This window comes from Trichoplax adhaerens, genomic scaffold (assembly GCF_000150275.1).
Source record: "Trichoplax adhaerens TRIADscaffold_9 genomic scaffold, whole genome shotgun sequence".
Lineage (NCBI taxonomy): Eukaryota > Metazoa > Placozoa > Uniplacotomia > Trichoplacea > Trichoplacidae > Trichoplax > Trichoplax adhaerens.
In genome coordinates, this window is record NW_002060951.1 from 959,761 (window position 1) to 986,006 (window position 26,246).

Genomic DNA, 26,246 nt, shown 5'->3' on the forward strand with positions numbered 1-26,246 from the left:
CTTAATTAAGATAATAAATGATTTAAGGTTAGTTTCAATCAAGAACTAGGATTAGCATGACAAATGACTATTGCTTTATTCAATGAATGAAACTAGGAAGCAGGTTAGCAACTTTATTTTTGGTAAATCTAGTATATCAAATATGTATTATTACATAACTTATTCATGGATTACTAAATTTTCCTCAGAGTATCTATAGCTTATTATGCTGTAGCTGTTAGTTGGTTCATTACGATATAAATGAGTTTAGCTAAAATGACTACAAGACTACTAATAGATCCATTTATCGCTAGTGATGATTTAATATTAGTGGTTGCGTCTGAATATCATCACAATGTTGCAAGACTCATATGCTCGATTAAAGAAATAATTCATTTGTAGTAATCTACAACTAGGCGTCACTATGATTCTGTAAGACGTACAGGCTCGATTAACGCTGAGATTAACGTAAAATTCTCAAGCAAGCATTCCGGATTCAGAGTTCAGCTTAGCAGGATAAATGATTATTGATTGAGATGAAGTAAAGACATTAGAGAAATTTCTTAAAGAAGTGATTAAGGTTTCTTATACCGAATGCGATACTGTTAGTTAATACTAGAGAGTGACATAATTAGAAGACGGTAGAAAGGTTCCATCGACATACGCGTATGTGCATATTGAACTTGTAACATTAGCATTTTTAGTTTGGATATATAATCAAGAACTATACAAAGATTAACCTATTAGCTACGGAAAAACTCTCAATAATAAATCGTCAGTAGCTAACAGTAAATAAGAAACTGCACGCAATCTATCTGCTACTGCAACACCACAACTAAATTTGGTCATTTCAGGCACTTTTTAGACGAACTAGTACAAGTTATGCAATCTATTCTGTGGAGAAATCATTTCACTTCATATTAAATAGTAAATTGAGAGGAATTATTATGCTTGGATATTACTTGAACAGTTACACAACGGACATCTTTACCACAAAATTTGAAATTAATTAAATGAAATTAATCCACTACTACATCCGGCATAAAGTAACATTGTGCCAGCACTCAGCAGTAATTATAATTAACTGTAAATATGTAAAAATTAAAAAACTAAACTTGCGAACACTACTAGCACGTATTTTAGCACTATTGGTACAGTGCAAGAGAATAGAATAAGATTCTTGTTAAATATTAACGTAGAATTGATATGGATATGGATTTAACAAGAGGAATAGTATAAAGAAGACAAGGTCGGCGTCATAATAGTATTTGACCGAGAAGAACATCAGACAAACAAAGTTATAAACAGCCTGTAGGAATAAGAAACAGCTATAAAAGCCAGGATGCCTCGAAGAGAATTCGATCTGAGGTTTAGTGGTGTTTAAGGTTTACTTATCAAAATCCTACATTCTACTATTGTATACTATTGTAATAAACTATTTTAACCTCAACGTATTGTCGTAACTTTATTATGGACGGTAGTTATAGGGGGAAGAAAGAGATTAGTAGCCTGCATTTACCTTTCTAGTAAACTGTGATATTTCTTAGAAATGCATCAATGAAAATTCTGTATTTTAACTTGATAAATTGTGCTGTCGATTAGTAATTATTTTTTGACTTTAGCTAGAATCATACGCTTTAAAATTACCCAATCGATATAAGGAAAGGATCGCAAACTAGTTAAAATGAAATGGCCAATTCGTACCTTATGAACTATTTGTTCATCAACTCTTCTGTACCCCAAATTTCTAAAACAGTATTGTCATGTATGCTAAGCGTAGCCGCATAAATACATACATAAAATTGATCTTAGAATTTGCCTAGTCTATTCCCTTTAACAATGACCTCCTGAGAGCAGTTTCAGCAATAGGTAGTAAAATATAATTACAAGATGCAGGAGACTACTATAGAGTATAATGATTAAGATCACCACGTGTAAAAATATTATTAGCATTTGGGTTGTGGTTATTCAATTTCGTTGCTCTTCGACCTTTGTATTGACCTTCTATGACTGAATTGGTCTATAATATAATCGCTGTAGCTAACAATTATACTACTGTACAGTATATACTAACTATAACATTGCTCAATAAACAATTTCTTTAGTATCACGGAGTGATGGACATGGATTAGATTAGATTAGACTGTCGAGTTATACTGTATTTATAAACCTCCTATTTATTTACGGTTAAATAGAATAAACTTACTATGACCTCTATGTCTCATGGCAGCTACTGAATACTCGTACTGTAATAGTCCTTGATCACAACAGTATCGTTGCATAGTAGATTGACGAAGGTAGATATATCAATTTTATTTTATATGACAAGTCCGGTGTTGGAGCGTTGTCTTTTACTTAAATTAAGAGAAGAATACGAGCTTACTTATATGCATTTTTCGACGGACATGATATCAGCAAATGCAGATGTTAGAATAAACTGGGTGCTTATTCTAGTAAAAATATCTATTATTTACGGTATTTATAATTTCTATGATGTATTACTTTATACGTACAGTATACTAATATTCGATCAACAATTTACTATTAAGCAAGCGTAAAATGACGAACAGATTATATATATTGTACTTGTTTATTATTACTATTTTTGTTTGTCACATTTATGTGAAAAATGTATTGGTGTTCACATGCTATGGCCTATGGGAACTCCAAAAAAATATGTTAAGATTATCGAATTCAAAAAGTCGTCTAGTATCGTTGGATTAAGATTGGTGATCAAAACTTCCCATTTCTTATGTATATTCCTTTCATTTTCCATGTTCATTCATACGGTTGGAATCATGCCTTGAATAGTTACCACAGATTTCGCTGAAATAATGTAACTTGTAGGTGTACTGTATCACCGAAATTTCGAATGGCTTGCTACGATATACTCTCGCAAAGAATAAAATGAGAGAATAAGTGAATGTAGGGACTCCCAATAGAATTCTCTTACAGGTCCCTGTGTTATGGCAATACGTTGCCTAAATTATAGTTTAAGAAAGTATTATTGCTGACAGTGTTTCAGTATTATAGTATAAAGCTGTTTTGTAGATTATAGTAGTGTACAGCGTGTCTACTGGTTGCGAGCCTTTTAGAAGGGTAGATCTTAGGCGTTATAGTAGCAGTATTATATTCTTGCTAGATCTTTCGACAGATTAGGGTTGTAATCTATAGAAGCAACTCAAAGTAAGTGCTTTACGTTAGACTAGTAAACATGTCAGGAAGTAGTCCATGACATCCTGATACATGGTATATCATACCTTATTACAGACCTCTGGACTTCACAATGTGATCTGTATTAGAATTAGATATTTATCGATTTTATGTTAGCGCTATGTTGGATCGGTCGCGAGATTGTTGTTTAGCTGCGATGATTGGGCTCAGATTGGTCACACTGCAGACTGAGAATTGCCTACTTAGCGGAGGTGAAGTTGTGAGCCTGGTGAGTAACGTATGGGAATATCTGTGTTAGAGTTTTGTTCAAAATATGCTGACAAATAAGATGGGCCCGGATGGTATGAAAGGGTCTTAGAGAGAGAGCTAAAGTAGCCTTTCAGATTTGCCAAGTAAAGATTACTAGAATAACGTTTTAATATTAGCTATAGCCCTTTCATTGCTAAATTCTGTAACCTTTTTTATGCATGTAATAAAGTTATTCCTATCCTAAGACACTCAGTCTCAGCATTACTGTGAACCAGTAGTTCGGAGTAGTTTAGGAGTAACAATTATTACAGCTACACAGGGCTCCACGTGGTAATGACACGAAATTGGGTTTCTTAATTTGCATTTTCTTAAAGTATGTCGAACAAAGTTAAAAATAATCAATCCCTATGCCTTAGCGTTGGGACCAATACCCGACGACCACCCGCGCTCAATGGAATGACCCATATTCAATCAATCAGTCAGGGTTGGCAATGGCGTGATAACGTTATTACATCTTCACTTTAAAGGTCATTTTTCCACTCTCTTCGATCGTGGAGTGAGCGAAGATCAAAGAAAGTTTCATGAGATAGCTAAAATCGTGAGGTACGACAGTAGAAGGAATACCTATGAGCACAATTTGTTAACCAAATGTGGCCATGTGTCTACTCGTCCAAATGGATGTCCAGTTGTCCACTGTTCAGTCTTCTCCATGATCGCTTACAGATGTACAGACGTTTGTCCTGCATGAGGTCATAAAGAACGGCACTGTTAACTACTGTAAACCAAGAAACTGCATTTTTGGCATCATTAGCGTACGATGATTGCAGGATATTATGCTGTATATCATCAATGATATATGGCCAATTTAAATGATTACTATTCAGCTGAAGAATACACTTCTGAAGAAGTTCAAAAATTTAACCACACGATTTATAATGAGTAATGTAAGGCCTTATCAATTGGCATCGCGGCCATTACTAGGAGCTGAAGTCCATGGAATTGATTTAACTGGGAATGTTTCTAGCTCCGTCATAGAGATGATCAAGAAAGATGTAACTGATCATAGAATAGTTATATTCCGTAACCAGAACCCTATAAGTGGTCATCGCCAAGTAGAAATTAGCCAATGGTTTGGGCAGTTGGAATCAACCTTTTATAAGCATCCCAAATCACCTCACCCTGATGTCTTTCGTGTATCTAACGTCGAAAGTGAGGGCTGCGTTGGTGTAGGTCGAACAGGATGGCATATTGATGGCAGCTTTCAATCTGAACCCTTCTCGCATTCTCTTTACTATATGCATCACGTTCCCAAACATGGCGATACAGGTGTAGTTAATCAACTACTATTCCGTAACTTAAATGACAGACTCTTAACTAATTTCATCTTTCCATTCATTATACGGTACCTAGACGGCTTAGTATTATAAATCTGCAAATAAATAGCAAAGAAAGGACCATAGAACGATTAAAACTACTTACCAGTATCGTAGTCACTTTTGTATCGTTTGAATGTATAGCTTACTCATCCATGAATGTATTGGTATTTGCTAATTATAATGATGGAAACTTATCGACGTAACTACTACAGTATATACGAACTCAGATAACTACAAACTACTGTACAGTGCAGTAGTACCTTCATACACAGTGAGTTAATTAGTATTTTCTGAACAAAATTACCACATAATAGCATAGCCCTAGCTCCATTGGAATAGTGTATAGTAACATACGCGTATGTGCCAATCTTTTTAAGCTATATATAGCAGTTATTATGCTTTAAGATGAAAATAATGACATCGGTGTATTCTGCTCCTAATTTCATCGATCAATATTACAGCTTTTATACCATTAAATGATGTACTAAAGAAAATATCCGAAGTAAAGAGACAACGATGGGAAAGGCTATGGATGTGTAGCGATAGAAGAGGTTATCATAGTCATCCGCTAGTATATCCTCACCCTATTACAGGTCTTAAGGTAACTGCACAATGATGTCGTTTAAACCATGACTGATCCAAAGAAATTACATATATCTAACTTAAGTTATCAATTGCGAGGTCTCAGTCAAATCTGATCTTGCGATAACAGCATAAATAACTGAATACTCTTGCTGGGGTTACTCAGTAACCTACTATTCTCCTTCTTATAATCTAAATTATAGGAAGGAGAAAAATTAATTGTTTGTCTCTATTTATTAGAAGTTGTAATAAAACGAAATTGACTAAATAGTCCTGACTTTAGGATCTACAGAAAGATACTTAGAATTGATCTGAAATTCTAGTATCCTAGAGTCTGTAAACTATTAAATTGTTAAATGATTACTTACTGTACAATTTTATATATCAATAATATTTGTAGACTTTATGCTTCCACCTTGGTATGACTGATGCATTCATATGGGATAAAGGAACACCGAATGAGCACTTAACAACACCGGAAGAGACACAAAAGATCTTAGCTGACATACATAGCGAAATTATAAGCAGCCAGTTAATATATCGCCATAAGGTAGTCTAAACTTAATTCAGCTCAAACTATCACAGCTGATAGAATTTAGCTTGTACTTTCGTGATCAATATGCAGTACAGTATACGTATAATATTACTCTTTCCTTCTATTTAACATGTCATATAGTGTGATTAGTATCTCAAATAACTTATATTGTTGCCTATCTTTCTTCAGTGGAGAGTTGGTGATTTCATAATATCAGATAATTTAGCAGTCGGACACGAGGCAACTGAAGAAACTCAGCATGATCCAGAACTGGTAGGCCTTCGAATTTTACACAGGACAACTATCAAAGGGGTCAAGCAACCATCTAAGGATAACCCGTGCAAGGACACAATTTAACTAAGCTCCGCATTTATAGAATCATCATAGAAGATATGATGAGTTCTTCTTCGTCATAGCAGGTCTTATAAGTTCGTAACACTTCTTTGAGTTTTACTTGTGATACTGTAAATGTATAAGTTGCCTCAGCAGATTCAAACAATAGGTTATTGCATGCTATAAGACGTCATAGACGTGCTACTAATATATTATGAAGATGCAAAGTTATTTAGTATTTATATATCTTTCCTGATTATTGGGACAGTTTATTACACTATAGCTCTAATAAGTCATAGTTGATTAAATCAAATGTAAGAAAACACAAAAAGTGCTGAAAACGACTGCTATTTTTCATTGCTCATATTTGTACATTAACCGTGTTAATCGCTATTTTTACATAGACGTAATAAATCATCATTTCTGGTTATTAACTGATTAAATCGAAGAGAACACGAAAAGTTATGGAAACGATTCTTATGTTTCTTTGTCCATATTTTTGCGTTACTAGTGTTAATTAGTATTTTATATAGACGCAATAAGCCATCATTTTAGCCATTAAACGCGGGATTTTATCTTTAGTCTATGCGTAAATGGTGTACCTAGAAATTATGCCTAATTTTTATAACCAAATTTAATAGCAATCATTTCTATCAGTTTTATCGATTTCGAAATCTACTAATTTACCTAAATGGAAGATACAGTACTATCACATAAATTGGATACCTTTTGCAGGTACTTTGTTGCCAAAATTTATAAATTTTGATCTTTTAAATAAAACAGCGGTATCGAAAGCTTATCTAAAGAAGCTGTATCTTACATACATTAAAGCAGTACCTTTCTAAGGTTAATAAACTTTCGTAAATATTACCTTAGCATATAAAATGAATTGTCAGTATAGGCCGAAATTTCAGTCATCTATCACGCTATTAGTTTATCTTTTCCACAATTTATTACTGATAAAATTAAAATTGTGGTAATGATTGATATTCATGTACGTACTGGACTTCAGTGCAAGTGTAAACAGTCAAATTTGCTATCTCAAATTATTTCATGCAAGAAATTTTGGTAGCCTATACTCAGTTTAACGAATTTAAATAGCATTTTCTAAAGCTGAATCTATACCGTTTATTATACTCTAAACTCGTATATCAACTATTAGTTTAGATAGCATTAAATTACTACGTGAGTACGGTGTACATCAATTCAGAATTAAACCTTAGCGTTTGCTTTATTGTACAGTTCCCATCTTGGATGCAATACGACGTGGTGTTCTATTATATATTTTATAGCACGATTAATCGTTGCCTAATTTAATAGCGATTTATTTCATTCTTGATGGCGAATAAGCTTCGAATTTATAGTGATGCCTACACATTACTTAGATCTTTCTGGCAAAATGAGGTCAACATAATAAGTATCAGTACTCAATAATATCGTATCTGTGTGTATTCATGTCTAATGTTAGCGTCAATAAACAGCCATTTATTAGATGATGCTTAAACATCTTCATTAATAAGTCATAAGCTATCATTTTTTTAAGTTTTGATTACTAATGTGAAATATTTCTATATTATGATGATATAAACATTATCAAATGCATAATTCTAGCAGCCATTATGCAGCCTCATTGCATTGCAACTTACAATGACTACAACAACGAACCTTACGGATATATAAATAGCTCCAGTTTTTAAATTTAAACTGTTAAAAACTAGCTAACGTATTTCTATTCTTTCCTGATATAAGAAATATAAGGGAACAATGCAAGGGATTGTTCTAAACCTCGCATAGGATAATACAAGAGTTCATTGATATTCAGTAGTCTATTCTATTCAAATACTATAACCATTTAGCATTATTCGCCATGAATATTAATTAATGTTGTTACTACTTCAAGGCGGACACATATCATAAATAGCTCTAGCGTTGTCGTCGACTTATCGCCTTGATACAATTAATAGAATTGTTAATGAAGAAATAACACATTAGCTTCCTCACCTATTAACGACAGATTACTCTGATTCCGGTCAAATAGTACCAATTTACTGACGTTTAGACTCTACAATTGTTCTCTTGTAAGCTTAGTAGCTCGTTCATTTGTGCTCTTAGAATATAACCTTTAATACAAATTTACGCTGTCGGATTATAAAATGGAGGTGAATTGGGAGAATAAAATTGCCTCTATTATCCGGGAAAATGAAGATAGTATCTCTAAAATCAAGGTAATATCAACATAGATACTACATTGTAAATATACTCATAACTGGAGTCCTAGTAAGTTATATTCATTCTTGCTAATCTACCTAAAATAAATTTGGATATATAACTACAACTATTTTCTAGCGTTTCAATGCTAAAATTTACGAACAGAAGTAGATTATCCAAATGTATTAATATACATGGAAAGATATCATTCATTGATGAGTAGGTAGTTTCAATAACATCATGGTTACCGATAAATATCTTTCAGCATAGTTTGAACTCAAAATCCGATTTTATCTACTACTTGAATTTCAAAAAATGTTTGAGTTATTGGTTAAATTTTTCAAAAGTTCTTTCTAATTCGCTAAGTATAACTTAAGGGGCTATTACGACAAAATTGCAGGCATTTGAAATTGATAAGACTAAAATCAATTCTAATACAAAATTCCAATCGCAAGATTGCCCTTGCCTTCGATATTTAGATTCAATAAATAGATTTACTATAGTTGAAGTTAAATGTTACACCGATCAAATAAATAAATTGAAACCGTAGCCTACTTTTTAAGTTGAATACTTACATTCGGCAATTCCATGAGAAGACGCCAATTTTAGTATAAATTGATTCCCTTTACCATGATCATACTATAGATTTTCGTTCTAATATTTCTGAATGTTTAATACGATCTCTAATATCAATATTTATGCCGAATGACGGTGTTATAATTCTGTCTTATCTTAGCACTATCCTGGTTTACGAGATTCAGTTCGTAGAGGTTCATCTAATGCTCTCCAAATTTCTAATCATTGTTTCTTGAATTATTAGCACTCACTTCAGTTATATCGCAAAAAACCGGACAATAAATTACTAGCAGCTAACTACGGTCTACAAGGTAATTACAGTGGCTTTAGATAGAGATTAAATTTATTCCCGCCCTTATATCATCACTTATCTAATCCTTTTTTAACGTATGCAAACTAGGATACAAATCTTCAGGACTTAATTATGCTTCTCCAACTAGCCATGATTTTAATCAAAGCACTTTGGGCCAACCTATTACTACTTCCAGTAATAGTGTAGAGCATATCCGGCAAGAATTAATGACTCCGTCTTCACCATTACTTGTTAATTCACTGGTTGAAAGGATAGATCAGCAAGCTCAAGTAAGGATAATTTGTTGAAAGTGCTATTAGTTGTATCATTTGCATTAGATCATACCAGCCGTTAAATAAATTTTTTTATTGCAATCTTCGCTTCTATTATTGAAAATTTCATAGACTATTAGATCACTAACATCAACAATGCGAGAATTAAAGTTTCAATTAGACGTAAATGAGAAAAATACAACCAATCTGAGAGGTTTGCTACTAATTATTTTGCTTTTGATGTAAGGCCTCAATATTATGAAATAGTTGCCTTAATGTAATGCGAAAACAATTCAATGTTTGATCTATAAATAATTGTTATATTATCAAAGAATCTGATCCTAATCCTGATACGATAATCTTGTAGGATTATTTTGATTACTAATTGATGAAGTAGATACTCAATTGTGACGAATTTGTACTTGCAATTTGAAATGCGAGTAATGTCGGTTGTTTCGGAAAAATTACGCCAGAACTGCTCGTAACAGCTTACAAAATGTATTTAGATCTCCAACAAAATCTCCTCTACTTTCCAGTTTTCATCGTTGATGCACACTCTTAGCTATTTCAATAGCACATTTATTATCATGCTATGGAATATTCTTTTAAAAATATGGTGGAAACTATAATCTGATATCTGGCTTGTTAACTAAACATGATCGTCGCTAAAATATTCTTAGTTCATTTTATGCAAGTTTAGTACTGTATCTTGATTTAATTAATAATTTTTAATCACTTTAAGATGAAATTAATAGCATTAAAAGAGTGAACAGCCAGCAAGAATTAGACCACATCATTGAAGATAAGCTACGAAGTGTAAGTTCATTTAATTCATATATCAGATTTAGATTGATAATTGAAGCTTCCGCAAGTATGATATAAGAGAATTTCGAATTCAATTCTATATCAAGAATGTTCTGTCGCCACATATAAATAATAACCTTGACGTATGTCTGTTGATGCATACTGTATTACATGCGAGAAGCTGATAGGAATGAATCTTCTAGCTTCAATTACGATGATTCATTTACTTCTTATGACTTAATAATGCAATGGCTTCAGCAGCTGTAATAGCTGCAATAATATCTTATGATATTAGCACTGTTATATCAATCTGTTAAGCCATTCTTATTCATTACTCTCTATCTATTTTTACCAATCGTATATTGATAATAAGAGATCAGCTACGATAGTTTGCACAGGAAAGATCATAATTTAACCTAAACTAATCAATAGATGATTCTTTATCTAGTGGAAAAAGCAATTACAGCTTGAAGTCAAGGCAATAACAAATGATGTTCGAAGGCGTCCAATTCGCGATGATAAAGATGACAGTTATACAAAAAGCAGTGAGCCAGCTTTGGCCATTCTATCACAAGATTTTTATCAGAGGTAAAGTACAACAATCATCGCTTGCATCTTATAGTCTTATAGATACATAGATTCTGTTGAACTTGATATACAGGGGTAAATGCATTGATAGTGTACATATAATCGAATTTTACTTGATAGGATCGAAACACCAAAGTAGAAATTTGATTCATGATTGACTAATTTAACATTGTAGGATTATGTTATCGCATATAGCGAATAGCATTGTCTACTCGCTAGACTATACTAGTGATGCATTTGAAGCCGTTCTCATCAGGATCTAAAGTAAATGATATTTCCCTCTATTTTGCTGCAGTAAAAAATATGTTGAAGAAGACTTTGCTACCTTCCAAGGTAACTTGGACAGACTTCGATCAAGAGTGGGTAAGTTAAATGTCCAGTACGACCTTATGAATGAAATTGCTAATATCACGACCTTCTACTGTAATATCAAATTGATACGAAAAATTTTCACAACTCAAAATGTGCTTGTAATAAATTGATAATCTAACAGCTAATCAATCCGCTAGGTAAAATTGAAGTCGATAAAAATAATCTAAGCTGCGAACTTCAAGCTTTATATGTTAATCAAGATCAGATGAAAAGGGTATAATATCAGCTCTTATTATTCAACGTTAAAATTTCATTAGATGATTAGTACGCTAATGAATCATCAAACTTATCATATACTATAGTAAAGGGCAGGAGAATCATAGTCATATTTCATTTTTCTCTTTCGTACCTTCATAGCAAGTCGATGGAATCCTAAATACCCAACATCATCATGCGCAACATATACAGTTATTGAACGAGGATAAACAACTTAAGAATGCCCTTTTGCAGGATCTGAGGTAATTATATCAGTATCTGAAGCTTTTCAACTTTTGCATATTAGTACCGATAAATTATGGAATAAATTTTGATTAAGCTTACAAGTCAGGTCACATAATCAGTCAATCAATTAGAACCCCTCCAGTGAATAAATATAATATAAAGTCATAACATTTATGATCTAGATGGAATAAAGGGGGTGCAATGCCTATAAATCTTGCAATTTGATTTCATTATTTATCGCGAATTGATTAGATTGGCTATTGATAATATACAAGATGAAATTTTACAACATGCCTCGGTATTACAGCAGCTGAAGACAAGCCGCAGCATTGAAGGTATGCTTGTGTACCATGACAGGAATGATTAATGGCGTTATGATACTATCTAGAAAACGAACTACTCTAATAATTATAATAATCAATTTAGTTAGAATTTAATATACGCGTGTATTTCACTACTATTTATTATTATTATTTTTTTATTTATAGTTCGAAAGAAACACCTCAAGAAAAACCTACAACGTAAGAAGGAAGCATTTGCAAGCACTGCCGTTGATGGCATTAATAGTTCCAACCTCGTTACCGTTTCATCAGTATCATCTGCATCTGTTTCCTCTTCTGCATCTACTAAAAGCCAATCATCATCGATAGAAAGTAGTAGCAATAGTATCAATACAAGTAGTAGTGGTGAAAGCAAAAGCAGCGATAGATCAAATCGTTTTCTTGCTACAAGTTCTAGTAGTGAATCAGGTAAATAATTTACTACCTACTACTTCATGCCTAATAGCCATCGATTTATAGAAAATAACGAAAAGACAATTTCATTTTAGATTAAAAATTAGGATATCAATACCCATGGTGATTATGCTTTCGAAACCCTATGAAGAAAATCCATGCGATGGAGTACTTTAACACATATTGGATTTCTTGACTATAGTTAATGATATCGGTTGATGGTGATTATTGGTGGATCATGGATAACTGCATTATTTAAACCATTTTTAAATTGCACTTTTATGTCATCGTTGTATTAGTTTGTTGTCGAAATTTTTACCTACGATAACTTTAAAATCTCTTAACCATAAATTTCGTGTATGCTGACTGAATTGCTTTATTTATCCTGTTAATCGAGAATTCACTGCAGTCCTGTAGTATTTACATCTAGTTTGTACAGAACCGTCTATGATGTTGTAAAGGGCTTATTATAACCGTAAAATGCCAATTATAGCTACCGTATTTGAATAAGCAGCAATTTCTGTATTAAACGCAAGTGTATGATATCAAATGCTTCACGTAGTCAAGATATTAATTAAGTGGTAATTGCATCAGTTACAATACTAGCCCATCTAATAACTGATGTGAATGGCATGTTTAAGAGGAACTACTATTTTATTTTCTCTTTTTCTTGAATAATCGATCAATAAAATCGAAAAGGTAATACAAAATGAAAAACAGCAACATATTGATCTAAATATGTAAGGGTTTCACTACTGATTTCTCGTCGGCAGTTTAACAACTCTGTAGTTATTACAGAATATACGACAAATGTTAAATATATTACAGTAATATCACATTCATATAACAAGAGTATTATTACCCTAGTCTTAACAGGTGAAACTGGTGCATAATATATAATCAGTATGGTGGTAATAAGGGTAACAAAGAGGAGTACCACATAAACTTCAATTGCAAGCAACAGTTGCTGCTATCATTGAAATAATACAACAATTCTATACCGTACTACCTAAAATATCTCAAGAGGGGATATTCTAGTTAGACCCTTCATCGCTACTACTACTTTCCCGCTTGGATTTCTTCTTTTTCTTTTTCTTTTTTTTCTCTCGCTTTGGTGTTTCAGGTTCGCTCGCTTCTTTTACTTTACTGTTGTTATTGTCGGTTGCGACAGTATCTTTTACGCTATCAACTTCATTAGCATTCTTTTCAACTTCCTTATAGTTAGTGCTATCTTTTTCTTCCTTAGTTTCTTTACCCTTCTTATCTCGGCTGGATGATTTGTTATCATCATCGCGATCACGTTTATCTTTCTTTGACTTGTGGTGTCTATTAAATTAAGAATATTGCATTGCGTATTACTAAGGATTATTGAACCACAATGGATATAAAACTGAGTACAATGGCACTACAGATAACTACCGTAGCATACCTATGTTTAGGCGATGATGATCGACTTCGCGAACGATGGCGGCGATCTCTAGAAGTACGACGATGGCGATCCCTATAATACACAAGTTATATAAGTGTTTTATTATTAGACACAATTGTAAATTAATATTCATAAATTTGCCATATAGAATATATCGATATCGAATCAATTGATTATCAATCTTAATATTACGAACCTGCTATCACTACGTGACCGGCGAGAACTCCTGTGACGTGACGACGATCTTCGCCTTTTTCTATCTTTAGACTTGGATCTTGAACGAGAATGTCTATGTCGCCTCCTTTCTCTATCTTTAGACTTTGATCTGGAACGCGAACGTGATGATTGATCTGTGGATGATTTTCGCTGCCTTCTATTTTTATCTCTTGATTTCGATCCGGATCGCGATCGTCGATGGTCTGATGGAGATCTGCGCCTTCTGCCTCTAGATCTTGATGTTGAACGTCGTCTAGATCTGCTTCTCCTGCGTTTATCTCTGGATCTCGAACTTGATCTTCTTCTATCCCTCGATCTTGAACGTCTTTTTCTTTCTCTCGAGCGATCTCTGTAGCGCCTGGGTTATTGTATCATACATATATTTATATATATATATATAAATTTGTTAGCAACGCCAAAATATCTCGTATCCATAAGGTTATTAATATACGATACAAAAGTATTATGGGTATCATAAAATTTACCTCGATCGCGGAGATATAGATCGAGATTTTCGACTGTAGGGCCTATCTATGGAGCGAGATCTACTTTTCGTCCTGCGCCGCCTTTCCCGAGATTTTGAGTGAGACCTAACGTAGCAATTGATGTTAAAAACGAATCATCTATTATTACAGGCACATACTTGAATTCATAGTACAAATACAATTCATACCTGCTATGTCTTCTTTTAGTGCTAAGATCTAAAATTTACAATAATTTTTGCAATAAGTACATGGATAGTAGTAGGATAACGATAACAATACTAAGCAAATAGCTGCATACTAACCTGTTCCACCGGGCTCAGCGGAATGTCCTGTACTTTCTCGAACTTGCTTCATAGCATTTTCAACTTCGCGCTGTATTATCTCAGGATTTCTTACTTGCGGTTTAACGATAGCATTTTTAGAATAATTTATCCTATTGGAAAAATTATAATATCAGACATTAATATTTCAAGCGCACTAACGCTACCGATACTAATTAGCCATTATCAATATTAGTTGTAAAATTGAAAGGTGAAAATTGATGAACATACTTTAATGGCTTGTCGGCAAATGTAATTCCGGAGAGAGCTATAGAACGATATACCGAAACTTTTTCCGAATATTCGATAAAAGCAAACCTATAAGAAGATCACGGATAGTTGCAAATTCTTCAAACTTTTATGACAAAGAAAATAGAAAGGACCATTGCATACGTATAATAGTTACAGTAACGAAATCTATCCTTTATTTCGACATAAAAAGGAAGAATCACTATATCACCTAGTTGGTTGAGATGCATCGCCTCCCATTCGAACATATCTAATTTCGCCACAAGTTGAAAAAAACGTCAATAGCTGATCAGCAGTAACCTAATGGTTCAAAGAAATGTATTAGTATTGTGTTATCCTAGTAGCATGAAAACTGTTGGGACAATTCGATGGAATTGGAAATGATTGTGAATATACCTTTGAATTTAAGTTACCAACATAAATGGTTCGCCTTATCTCATCAATTTTAGCAGGATCCTGATTACCAGGAAGTGGCGGAGGTGCAGGAATACCCAACGCAGAAGCCATGACGTCTGCAGGGATTCCAGTATTACTACTTGCAGGCTGGATAAGTAAAATGATACTTTATTATTTCTTCAACATTTCTCGATAGGCAAAGTTATATTATACGTAGACGACAGCGATTGTCATTATTGCTTAATTTCTGTTTCCATGGAGTGTATACTGTACTATTTTATTTAGATGGTACTTAAGGAATAACTGTGGTATTTCATGTAAGTATAAAAGCTCGATAGCCAGGATATACCTACATGTTTTATGCTATATGCTACAGTTTTTCAACAGAGGTAGAGCATTTGCAACTGCATCACTTCATACTTGCATTTATAAAATTGATATACTGTTATCGAACTTTGACTTACATTTAAATTAACAGCAGCTGCAATTGTCATGGCAGTTTGATCATCAGGAATACAACCTTCATGATAAAGTAAGACAACATGGTTAGAACCTATTGATTGTCAATCTCAATTTATTATGATTGTCGAGCTGAAATACACTGAATCTTCATCATTGTACTGGTATACTACGATATTCATATCTGCTATCACAAATTGGATTTTACTAAACAAATCAAAGTAGATGATTTTACCATCGCTTGCTGGTATCACTATCAGAGCACGGTCAATGAAGACTGAGTTGCTTAAATGCCTGGCTACTTGAACACTGTGACAATCTTTATACTTGACAAAGCAAACTTTTGAGGTAACCGCTGCCGCTTGTGTCCTGTCGTGGTGCAAAGCAAATTGTCAAAGTTAGCCATTATCCCCATTCAAATCATACAACAAGTAACAAGTGAAGTTAAGTTCAAAGGTTTTGTAATTGGGAATTGTGTCAATGCATAAAATTGCGGTTGCAATACTGAAACGAAAGTGATCCATTGACAAACACAGCACTTTCAACTTTCAAGCAAGTCAACGGTATCATTTGGGTTGGTATCTCTAGCTGACAGTACTTTACTTTAGTGCAAGTATGATTATGTTTGATAACACGTTGTGTTTCATTCTTCGTCTAGACAGAGAGAAGAAAGAGTGTGACTGTTACCCACTAGCATATCAAGGCAATGTTGCGTCTGGATATGACTATCCATCAAGGCGTTATCGTTACGGTTTGATTCAAGATATTTCTGTCAATGTGATTGCATATGATGGAAGGAAAAGCAGCGTTTACTTCATGACTCAAACTAGCTAGGCTATGAGGTGGTGGACATAGCTAAGTGATCCTAATTAGCCAACATAGACTGATTGCATTCTTACTCCGAAGGAAACAGCTTCAATTCTTCAATTTCACCCAAAAACCCAAAGAGAGTGTTCAACTGTTCTACCGTTGCTCCTGGTGATACATTGGTCACTTGGCAAACATGCGTTACTTCCGAGGAGTCATTAACTGCATCGTTAGCAGTGCTAACCTCGTCTTGGGCAGCCATGGCGGACGAAAGTTGAAAATGCTGTAGAAAACGCTTTGACTGAACTGGAAAGAGTCCTCCAAGGTAGTCCAGTCCAGTCCAGTACACTGTACTGTACTTTACAGTACTTACACTGTAAAAAGAAAGGAATGACTGCGCAGTACAGTACTGTACCGTACTGTACTGCTTGAAACACGTGGTCGTTCAAATACGGTCCAATAGGGTACAGTACAGAGCAGAACTGGTTACAGTACTGTACTGTACTGTACACTGTACACTGTACTGTATGTACTGTACAGTACTGTACACTGGACATTGTTTTTCAAGCGTCAAGTCCTATCCAGTACAGTACTGTACAGAGCAGTATTGGTTACAGTACTTCACACTGTACACTGTACTGTACAGTATGGCTTCAAACCGTACTGTACTGTACTGTACAGTACGGATTAAAACCGTGGTTGTTTTTCAAGTGATAAGTCCAATACAGTACAGTACAGTACAGTACAGAGCAGTACTAGTTACAGTACTGTAAACTGTACACTGTACAGTATGGCTTAAAAACGTCCTTGTTTTTCAAGCGTCAAGTGATGATTTCCCATTGCCACAAAAGGAAAACCTATCCGCTAAAACTCAACTTGCAGTGGCATCGTAGCGGTAAAAGGAAAGAAAATTTGGAGTGTCCTGTACGGTACAGTTCATAGCAATTTCTTGCATCTTTATAACACAGTGCGAGATCGATATTTTCTACGTACTTGAAACGTTCAGTTTAGTCACATGAACGACTACAGTGTACAGTATAAGAAAACCTACAGTACAGTACATGACAGTACGTACTGTAGATACGGGCGTAAAAGAAAGATAAACTGTCTGCACAACCGCATTAGGCTTCAGTCCTAAACTACTGACACCATCGTTGGAAATGTTGTTACTAGGTAACCAAAATTCGGGAAAGAGCTTGCTGCTGAAACGATTGCAAGGTTAGTCTACGATATCGCTGGATTGTATATTGTTATCAACTGCTAATACACATAGCATAAGGCATTAGTACCTAAAGCCATATCAACACCAAGTGCCACACATGGTGTATTGCCATTATAACGAGTCTTTACTGTGTCGATATTACATACATTTTGCTTTGAAAGTACTCCATCATGGACTGTACATACAGTAAGAGAGAAAGATTAAAACTCTACTATTGCATCTGACTTGTGATCGTAACGCTATCAGCGGTACTACATTACTAGTGATTCATGCATCAACCATTGATGTTATTTTATGCCAACTACAGTATATAAAAAGATTTTGTAAACGATCAATCAAACATATTAAAATCATGCTTGATGTCTAGACAACAACAGTATATATCAATACAGTACAAGTGGATGCCTAATGTCAATGTGTTGAATATACATATCTTGCTACTACTATAGTAGCAGTTAAAAGGATAGAAACAGTTTAGTTTAGCCAATGCTCCATGATATTCGACCCAACAAATAGAAAGCAGTATGCTATCAATCTTGATTGTAATTAAACCTTTAAAAACTTCTAGATGTCACTTTTGGTAGAGAGATTCTACTCAACTTACGCAAGGAAATTCCTTCAACTATACCAACGGTATCTTACCTTAGGATATAAACAACTTATACTAAAATTGGATCATTTCAACAATGACGTTATATCTAGAGAGAGTTGAATTATGAATCTTCTTCATAGATTGGCACGAATTTAGCAACTATACATGTTACTAAGAAAAAGTCAGTAACTATTCGAGAATTAGGTGGAAAGATGAGCCCCATTTGGCCTAGCTACTATAAATCCGAAAAGAATATTATGGTATTTTGATATCCATATCAATTTTGCAGATATCAAGTGATTACTAATTATCTCCACCCTGCATAATGATAATGACGTAGTTAATAAACTAGATTTTTACTAGCTCCTGTTAGTGTACATGTATCTATTAATTTACTGTGGAAATGAAAATTTCTTTCAATCATTAATTTTGCACATTATACGAATTACATCACCTACATACGCTCTTTCGACTTATTTGATAGATCAATTAGTTAAGATGTTTTATCTAGCGTGTTAATGTGTTCATTTATTCTACTTAATAGTTTATGATTGATACTAGTGACAGAACACAGAGTTCATCTGCTGTTTGTTTACTACTAAGTATGTTAGCCGACGATGACATGGAGTCGAAAAATATTCTTATTCTCCTTAATAAAATGTAGGTATTAACTAGAATAGTTGACGACGATATCTTCATCACCTTGAGTGAAATACATCAAACAACTTTAAAATATAGTATTGGTATTTGCTTAAATTCCCTAAATATTCCTTAATCTTTTTCACTCAATTCTAGGGATATCAGTAACGCAATGACACAAAGAGAAGTCGACACAATTTTTAGGCTGAACGATATCATTTCCTATGCGAAGCAAAAGATTACCGTTTTAGATTGTAGCCTCATCACTGGCGATGGACTGATGAATGTAATATCATGGCTTAGTCAATCAAATCTTGATTAACTGTATAAAGTAACGAATTTTTTATAGTATTTATCAATTTTGAAACACAATATCAAGTATTGAATGCATACTATTTCGGCATATCATGTACAATAAGCTATGAATAGCATGATCAAATTCACGTCTATTATGTATCATTACAATACAAAATAATATAAATATTTTACTTAGAGAAATGAATCTTTTAATTACAAGTAAACCTCCGATAGTGACCTTGCTCAATATTATTTATCAATTATCAATTAAAGACAGGAATAACGAAATTTTCTCCAGATTCATCACAATGTATAGCAGGAGTAGTTAAAGACTTGATTCAAAGACAAATGGAAATAGCATTAATGAAATAAACTAAATTGCATCTTATTTGATAATATAGTGCTGTATCAATAAATTGTCACATAACATAATTTGTATTATTTATATACGACATGAATAATTCGCTAAATCCATAGCAAGTCTACTAGGTAGTCTAATAAACCTATACAGCATCATTCTCAATATTTATAAGTAGTGGCAAAATTATTCACGAACTGGGTGATAGCTTGCCCATGTCCAGAAAAATATACATCATCACGCATTATACTTCTCATCCATGGCAATATTTAGAAAAATTTCAAGTTAGACCTATATCAAACGTTATGGGTACTGTACATAATCGAAATATTTCCATATGAGAAATAATGTGACAACAACTGTAGAATATTCTGTCACAAACCAAATACTTTACAAATATTTCCAAACAATGGACGTATAATAGAGAAATAACGTACTCAGAAATTTGAAATATGTAGCAATGATAAATATATATTTTGATTACTAGAAAGACTGACTACAATTGCGATCAACATAATTTTAAGCGTAACTGAATAATTTTATTTTATTCGGAATCTTTCTTGAATTTTTCCTTTAATTCTCCAACTAATTCTGGATTTTCATTGGCCATGCGCTGTCCCCTAGAAGTGCAACGTAGATGTACACACGAAAATAATTAAACATACATAATCATGCTACATTCCAATTCTTGACAATATAGATAGATCTCACATTGAACGTAAGCCATCTAGTCCTCCTCCTTGAAATGCACCCGAAACCCTGTACATCAAAATTTACAAGTAAGTAAGTATAAGCTGTACTATCATTTACTACTAATCACACTAACATATTCATCATTTGAGGATCGTTCATCATCTGCATTGCCTATCAAATAAAAAAGATAATAATGAGTTTAAATATCTCTTATCTATCATTTTCTGAAAATTTTGCTATCTACTAAAAGATCAAACATGTCATCCTACGTTTTGTAACTTACCATATTCATAATATTCGGATTAGAAAATAATGAACCGAAATTAAGATTGTTCATGTTTGGAATGCCTATGTTAAAGTATTTATATTATAAAAAAGTTATACCATGGCAGATATAATTAAATTGAGTTTTCAGTGAGAATTGCGGTACTTCATTTTATTTTATATGTTATTAAAGATCGCATTATAGATAGACTCACCTGATGGCTGAGCTCCAGGTTGATTTTGATTTTGGGACGCGCTGTCAGTCTTTTTAATACAACGCATAAATAAATTTTTATATTAAATACTGGCAAGTTTATGCAATATTTCTTATAGAGATGTTAACTCACATACCTGATTAGTATTAGAATTATTTGCATTAGCAGTCTGCTGGGCTTCACTTGATTGTGTCCCTTGCGGATGACGGGTATCTCCACCGGGAGTAGCATTCTGAGAAGAAGCTCCTCTTTCTTCTCTCATTGTTGACGCTGAGTTATCGGGAGTCGGTTCCGTTCTTTTTTCGCTCTCGAGTACACGCACCGAATGCTGTAATGCCTCCAGATAGCTTTGATTTTGCGGCTCAAGCTCATGCGCCTGCATACCCGAAAAATACGGAAAGAATAAGATCAGCAATAATTACAAAAATAATGTATTTTCCATAGACTTATATTGAAGTAATTAAATCAGAATTAAATTAAAGTTTGCTAATAAAAAAGCAATGATATGCCGTAATTATTTTGCATCTAAAATATAATCATTATGCTTTATAGATATTTGCTCAGTGCCAGTGTTATCTTACTTTACGAAAATTTTTTTCTGCACTTTCATATCTATGAAGATTGCTTTGTGCCACTCTATTCAACAGAGGAATCCAAAAATTTACCACGATCATGTCATACACATAGATTATCATCATTCCAACTTTATAACATTAAAAATATTAGTTATCACATTTCAGCGATTATCAACTACAGATATGAGTAAAATTAACTTACCCTAATCGCCAAAATGCTCTGCTATACTTCGGATTTAATGTGATGCTTTTCTTACAATCAGCTTCAGCTGCATCAAATCTACTAATCTTAATGTACGCAGCAGCCCTTTTAAATTGTTAGAATAAACCTTTAATCCTCTATCTAATAATATAATTTTAAGTCTTTCGTTTTAAAAATGATACAAATGTCGTCTATCCTTACCTATTGCAGTAATAAATAGCATTATTTGGACATAAGTCAATAGCATCAGAATAGCTTCGAATGGCTGGTTCAAATTTTTCAGCTCTAATAAAGTCATTTCCTGATGAATATAATGGCATGAAAGCATTAATTTATAGTATACCAAAAGTGACATTAATCTATGCCGGTTAATAGATTTATTACGTAATCATCTTGTACAGTTTGTTTTACGTTAGTATTTTATTGTTGTATGCACAAGAAGGTAATCAATTTTTAGTTTCAGTGAAAATAAAAGTTGTGATTAAATCAATATTATATTATAATCATTATTATTTTCTATACTACAGTTTCGCTATTTCTATCATCATGCTATACTGTTCTAGCAGGATAAAAGATGAACATTTTTCAAAGAGTAAATCCAGAAATGCTTCAAGTTATGTAAATCAATTATGACCTAATCTGCATCAAAGAATTTCTATAAACATTAACTCCTTATCCCAAAAACGCATAGGACTTTTCATCATTCCTTATTTACCTTCATTTTTCAACTGTTCTGCTGTATCGATTTTAGTTTTCTCACTTCCATTGTCAGAGACACCAAAATAACCCTACGGTAGAATTTGAATTGACGAGTTATCATTTACTAATGCTACAAATTGCTTATACGCAGCTACAAACGGATGCTATGATGCTCTATCGAGTGGACGAATCAGTCTTTCTAAAAATTAACTCATTACTCTTACAATGACTAAAGTAGTGTAGATCGTATTGCAATTTTGAAACTTTGATGCTCCGTATAAGTACTGTGATCCGCGGCATGATCGATAAACAGTGCTTTCTTAATTAATGCAATACACATCTAGCTTTATTCACAAATCAAATGTACAATATAGCTGGTCATATTTGCTACAAGCTGCTCAATAAACAGAAGCGTGCTAGCCAACATTTGTAAAGTGACGATTAGTTACATTAAAGACATTTCGAGCAGAGTATAGGGTGTCGTCATCTCGTCATAAGAGAAAATTAGTGCCCTACTATACAGTGAGGCATGATGAGTACGTGATAATCTATCATACATGTAGCTAGTCTATGTCAGATTTTCAGATGGAATATTAGAAAAGTACTTACCAATGCTCTTGCTGAAGAAAAGATATCCCTGAGTTTGGGTTGGCAACTGAATTGAGCGGTACCTTGATCATAGTCGACATTGTACACAGCCTGGAGACAATCAGTGGCCACTATAAGGAATCAAATTAAATAGGATAAGCGGTGTTAACTATAATCTTTCTATTCTTCTTAGACATTTTAGCCTATCGTGCCATGAATAAGACAACGATCTCGTCTGATCTCTGTACTGTACTATACCCTGTACCTTGTAGATCAAACACGTATTGATACAGCACTAGTTATTATTATTATTAGACTGAACATACACCTTGAAGAACTTTAATCTTGAATCAAATTGAATAGGATAAACGGTATTAACTATAATCTTTCTATTCTTCTTAGACATTTTAGCCTATCGTGCCATGAATTAAGACAACGATCTCGTCTGATCTCTGTACTGTACTATACCCTGTACCTTGTAGATCAAACACGTATTGATACAGCACTAGATTATTATTATTACACTGGACATACACCTTGAAGACTTTCTATTTCGGCATCCGAGTGCTTCCCTCGTTCTATTTCCTCTTTTAAGTACTGCACGATAGCGAAAGGCAAACTGATGACAGTAGACATAACTTTTTTACGATGAGAACAGTATAACGATGTTAAAAGGTTGAAAATTTCTTCTTGACAAAATTATTATAGTAATAATAATCAACTCTCCGCTAGCCTAGGACAGCCACAATACTAAATACTTCCTTTGCTATAGCAAAAGTCGAACGTCTAGAAATACGCCTGCGCAGTCGTGTTTCTTGCAGTCAAATTGGCCTGAGTATTGACGTCATTTATTAACGTTAGTGAACTTTAATCATACTGGAATATCACTTACGATTTCGGCTTATATGTTCATTTTCTCTACGTTATAAATCGATATTTACTACGAGAAAGAGTTTACTTAAAGCTATTACAAGAAAATGACCACTACGAATTGACTATCAGGTCTGCCCTCTCTGTATCTGCAGTACCTACAGGCTTACTGTACCCTCCAACTCTAAATTGGGTAATTATAGCGATCTCACATCGTCAGAATAAGACGATAAATCTGTAGTTATAACCAGAGTTGCGATATAGTTTTACTACAATGACAAGCATGCAAACTAGGATGATATAGTTTCCGTCAGCAATCCTACGCGTATTCATATTGCTAAAGTCATCGTTTCAGTGCATGGTGAAAATCAGGTTAAAATAAATGAAATAAAATGAAATTAATTGGATCTGGCTTATAATAATAAGATAATCACAACTGTTCAATCGAAATACATCATTGGATAGTAATTTCTTGCATGGACTATTTAATGATGGCACGCTAATAGATCAATACATGCTTAGCCTTGCAACATTATTGAAATAGAGTAATAAATATGCAGTGATTTTCATAATAATTTAGGACCCCCGTTGCATTAGAAATAGAAAAATGATACAGTTTTTATACTACTAGTATGACCAGATAATACTTTATTCCATCGTTTTTACATATGATGATGTTATTATCACCATCTACGTAGACCTATTTATTCTTTGTATGACAATCTTGTGTTTTCTTCTTTAAAATAAGAAAATTCTGATAGCGGAAATAATCTATACTACTACTGTAATAACTACTTATGGATTGTATAATTATGTAACTTTAAATATAAGTTTACCGAGAAATATGATGGAGATTGGCCGAAAATTGATACTTGAAAACAAGGATCAAGATGCCCATTTTCCTCCAGCTTTTTAATCGATATTTTTAATTACAAAGAAATACTTCTCACCGTTGAGCTAGTAATAATGATGATGGACTGCAACTTCGATACGCTATTAGTTATTTATTCGTCAGATACATCAACATCGTTTTTAATACATTTGTTTTCCAGAAGGTAGAATATTTTAAGCTTTTGTAATGCTGTCATTTATCTACCTTGTCTGTATGGCTTATAGGTAAGATAGATTTGTACAGTCTGTTTTGGTAATTGATTGTTTATTTGCTATCTCTCGTAAAATAATCCAAACAAAAGGTAATTTTTAATTTAGTTGGGCTCAGGTCAACATCAATGTTGGCATCACATCGGCATTGATTCGGTTAAATTTGTCTATTTTTATATACAAATAATAATACATACAGCGCGTCCTAAACCTTGCCGTAAAGCCAATTTATAGTAAGGAAATTGTCAATTAAACCTACCGGATGATTCATGGCGATTGTAAAATGATCACTTCCTCTATCTTGTTCCTTGTGTTGTTTTATTATTTATTATATTGTATAGCTAGTAGTCCTATCGGATATCGATCTTGCTATACTTATTACACTAAATGAAATTAATTTAGCGGACCATGTCGAAATCTCATTCAACGACTGTTGAAAATCTACCTTCTAATTTTCCGTAGATATTTATTTCAGTAGTCCCTGAGATTTCAATTTTTAAAGTCGAATTTGTCTGTTTTAATCAATACGCATACAGATGAATAAAATGAGTGTGCTAAATCTTACCGTAAAGGCGTACTGTAGATCCACTTCGGAATGAGGAAATTGTTTAATTAGCTATACTGTATACAAGTACTACAATACTACACACTAGGCTGATTCAGAATCACGCTAACTAGTAAACTGAACAGCAGTCTGCAAAATGAGCCAATCACAAATTCCTGATAATCGAGTATGCCGAATATATAACATGCAACAAGATAACGTAAGTAGATTCTGTTTAACTTGAACTTGAGCTCTCAAATCTTAATTTCTTAGAAGTAGCAATACAGCGATGTTTTATATTAAATGTCCTGAGTCTACATCACCAATTCAGACGGCAAATAATCAGGGAAGAATAGGAGTAGATGTGCGAAGTTCAATAATTTACTTGATTATATAAGCATATACTGTATACAAGAGTATATATATATATATATTATACAGAGGTACAGGATACTGTACAGTACAATATACTTGTTATAAACAGTAACTATCAATTTGCTGATTAATGGCA

At 33.5% G+C, this 26,246-nt stretch overlaps 4 protein-coding genes across 4 annotated transcripts; 3 read left to right on the plus strand and 1 right to left on the minus strand.

The window, feature by feature from the left end:
• Positions 1-4,337: 4,337 nt before the first annotated feature.
• On the plus strand, positions 4,338-7,032 carry TRIADDRAFT_58876 (uncharacterized protein; the record flags this gene model as incomplete). Its single annotated transcript, XM_002114862.1, has 5 exons — positions 4,338-4,728; positions 5,240-5,379; positions 5,761-5,910; positions 6,085-6,168; positions 7,012-7,032. The coding sequence occupies 5 exons, from the start codon at positions 4,338-4,340 to the stop codon at positions 7,030-7,032; spliced, it is 786 nt and encodes a 261-aa protein (XP_002114898.1).
• Positions 7,033-8,381: 1,349 nt separating this feature from the next.
• Positions 8,382-12,538, plus strand: TRIADDRAFT_58877 (uncharacterized protein; the record flags this gene model as incomplete). Its single annotated transcript, XM_002114863.1, has 11 exons — positions 8,382-8,453; positions 9,257-9,323; positions 9,413-9,594; positions 9,709-9,790; positions 10,319-10,392; positions 10,829-10,968; positions 11,264-11,331; positions 11,478-11,554; positions 11,698-11,798; positions 12,034-12,116; positions 12,270-12,538. The coding sequence occupies 11 exons, from the start codon at positions 8,382-8,384 to the stop codon at positions 12,536-12,538; spliced, it is 1,215 nt and encodes a 404-aa protein (XP_002114899.1).
• Positions 12,539-16,302: 3,764 nt separating this feature from the next.
• Positions 16,303-17,078, minus strand: TRIADDRAFT_17518 (uncharacterized protein; the record flags this gene model as incomplete). The annotated part of the gene is made up of 2 exons (XM_002115052.1): positions 16,303-16,438; positions 16,969-17,078. Coding segments are annotated over 2 exons (246 nt in total), but the record flags the coding sequence as incomplete, so codon positions are not given.
• A 1,752-nt stretch (positions 17,079-18,830) lies between these two features.
• Positions 18,831-19,651, plus strand: TRIADDRAFT_28623 (uncharacterized protein; the record flags this gene model as incomplete). Its single annotated transcript, XM_002114864.1, has 3 exons — positions 18,831-18,950; positions 19,235-19,350; positions 19,486-19,651. Coding segments are annotated over 3 exons (402 nt in total), but the record flags the coding sequence as incomplete, so codon positions are not given.
• Between the last annotated feature and the right edge of the window lie 6,595 nt (positions 19,652-26,246).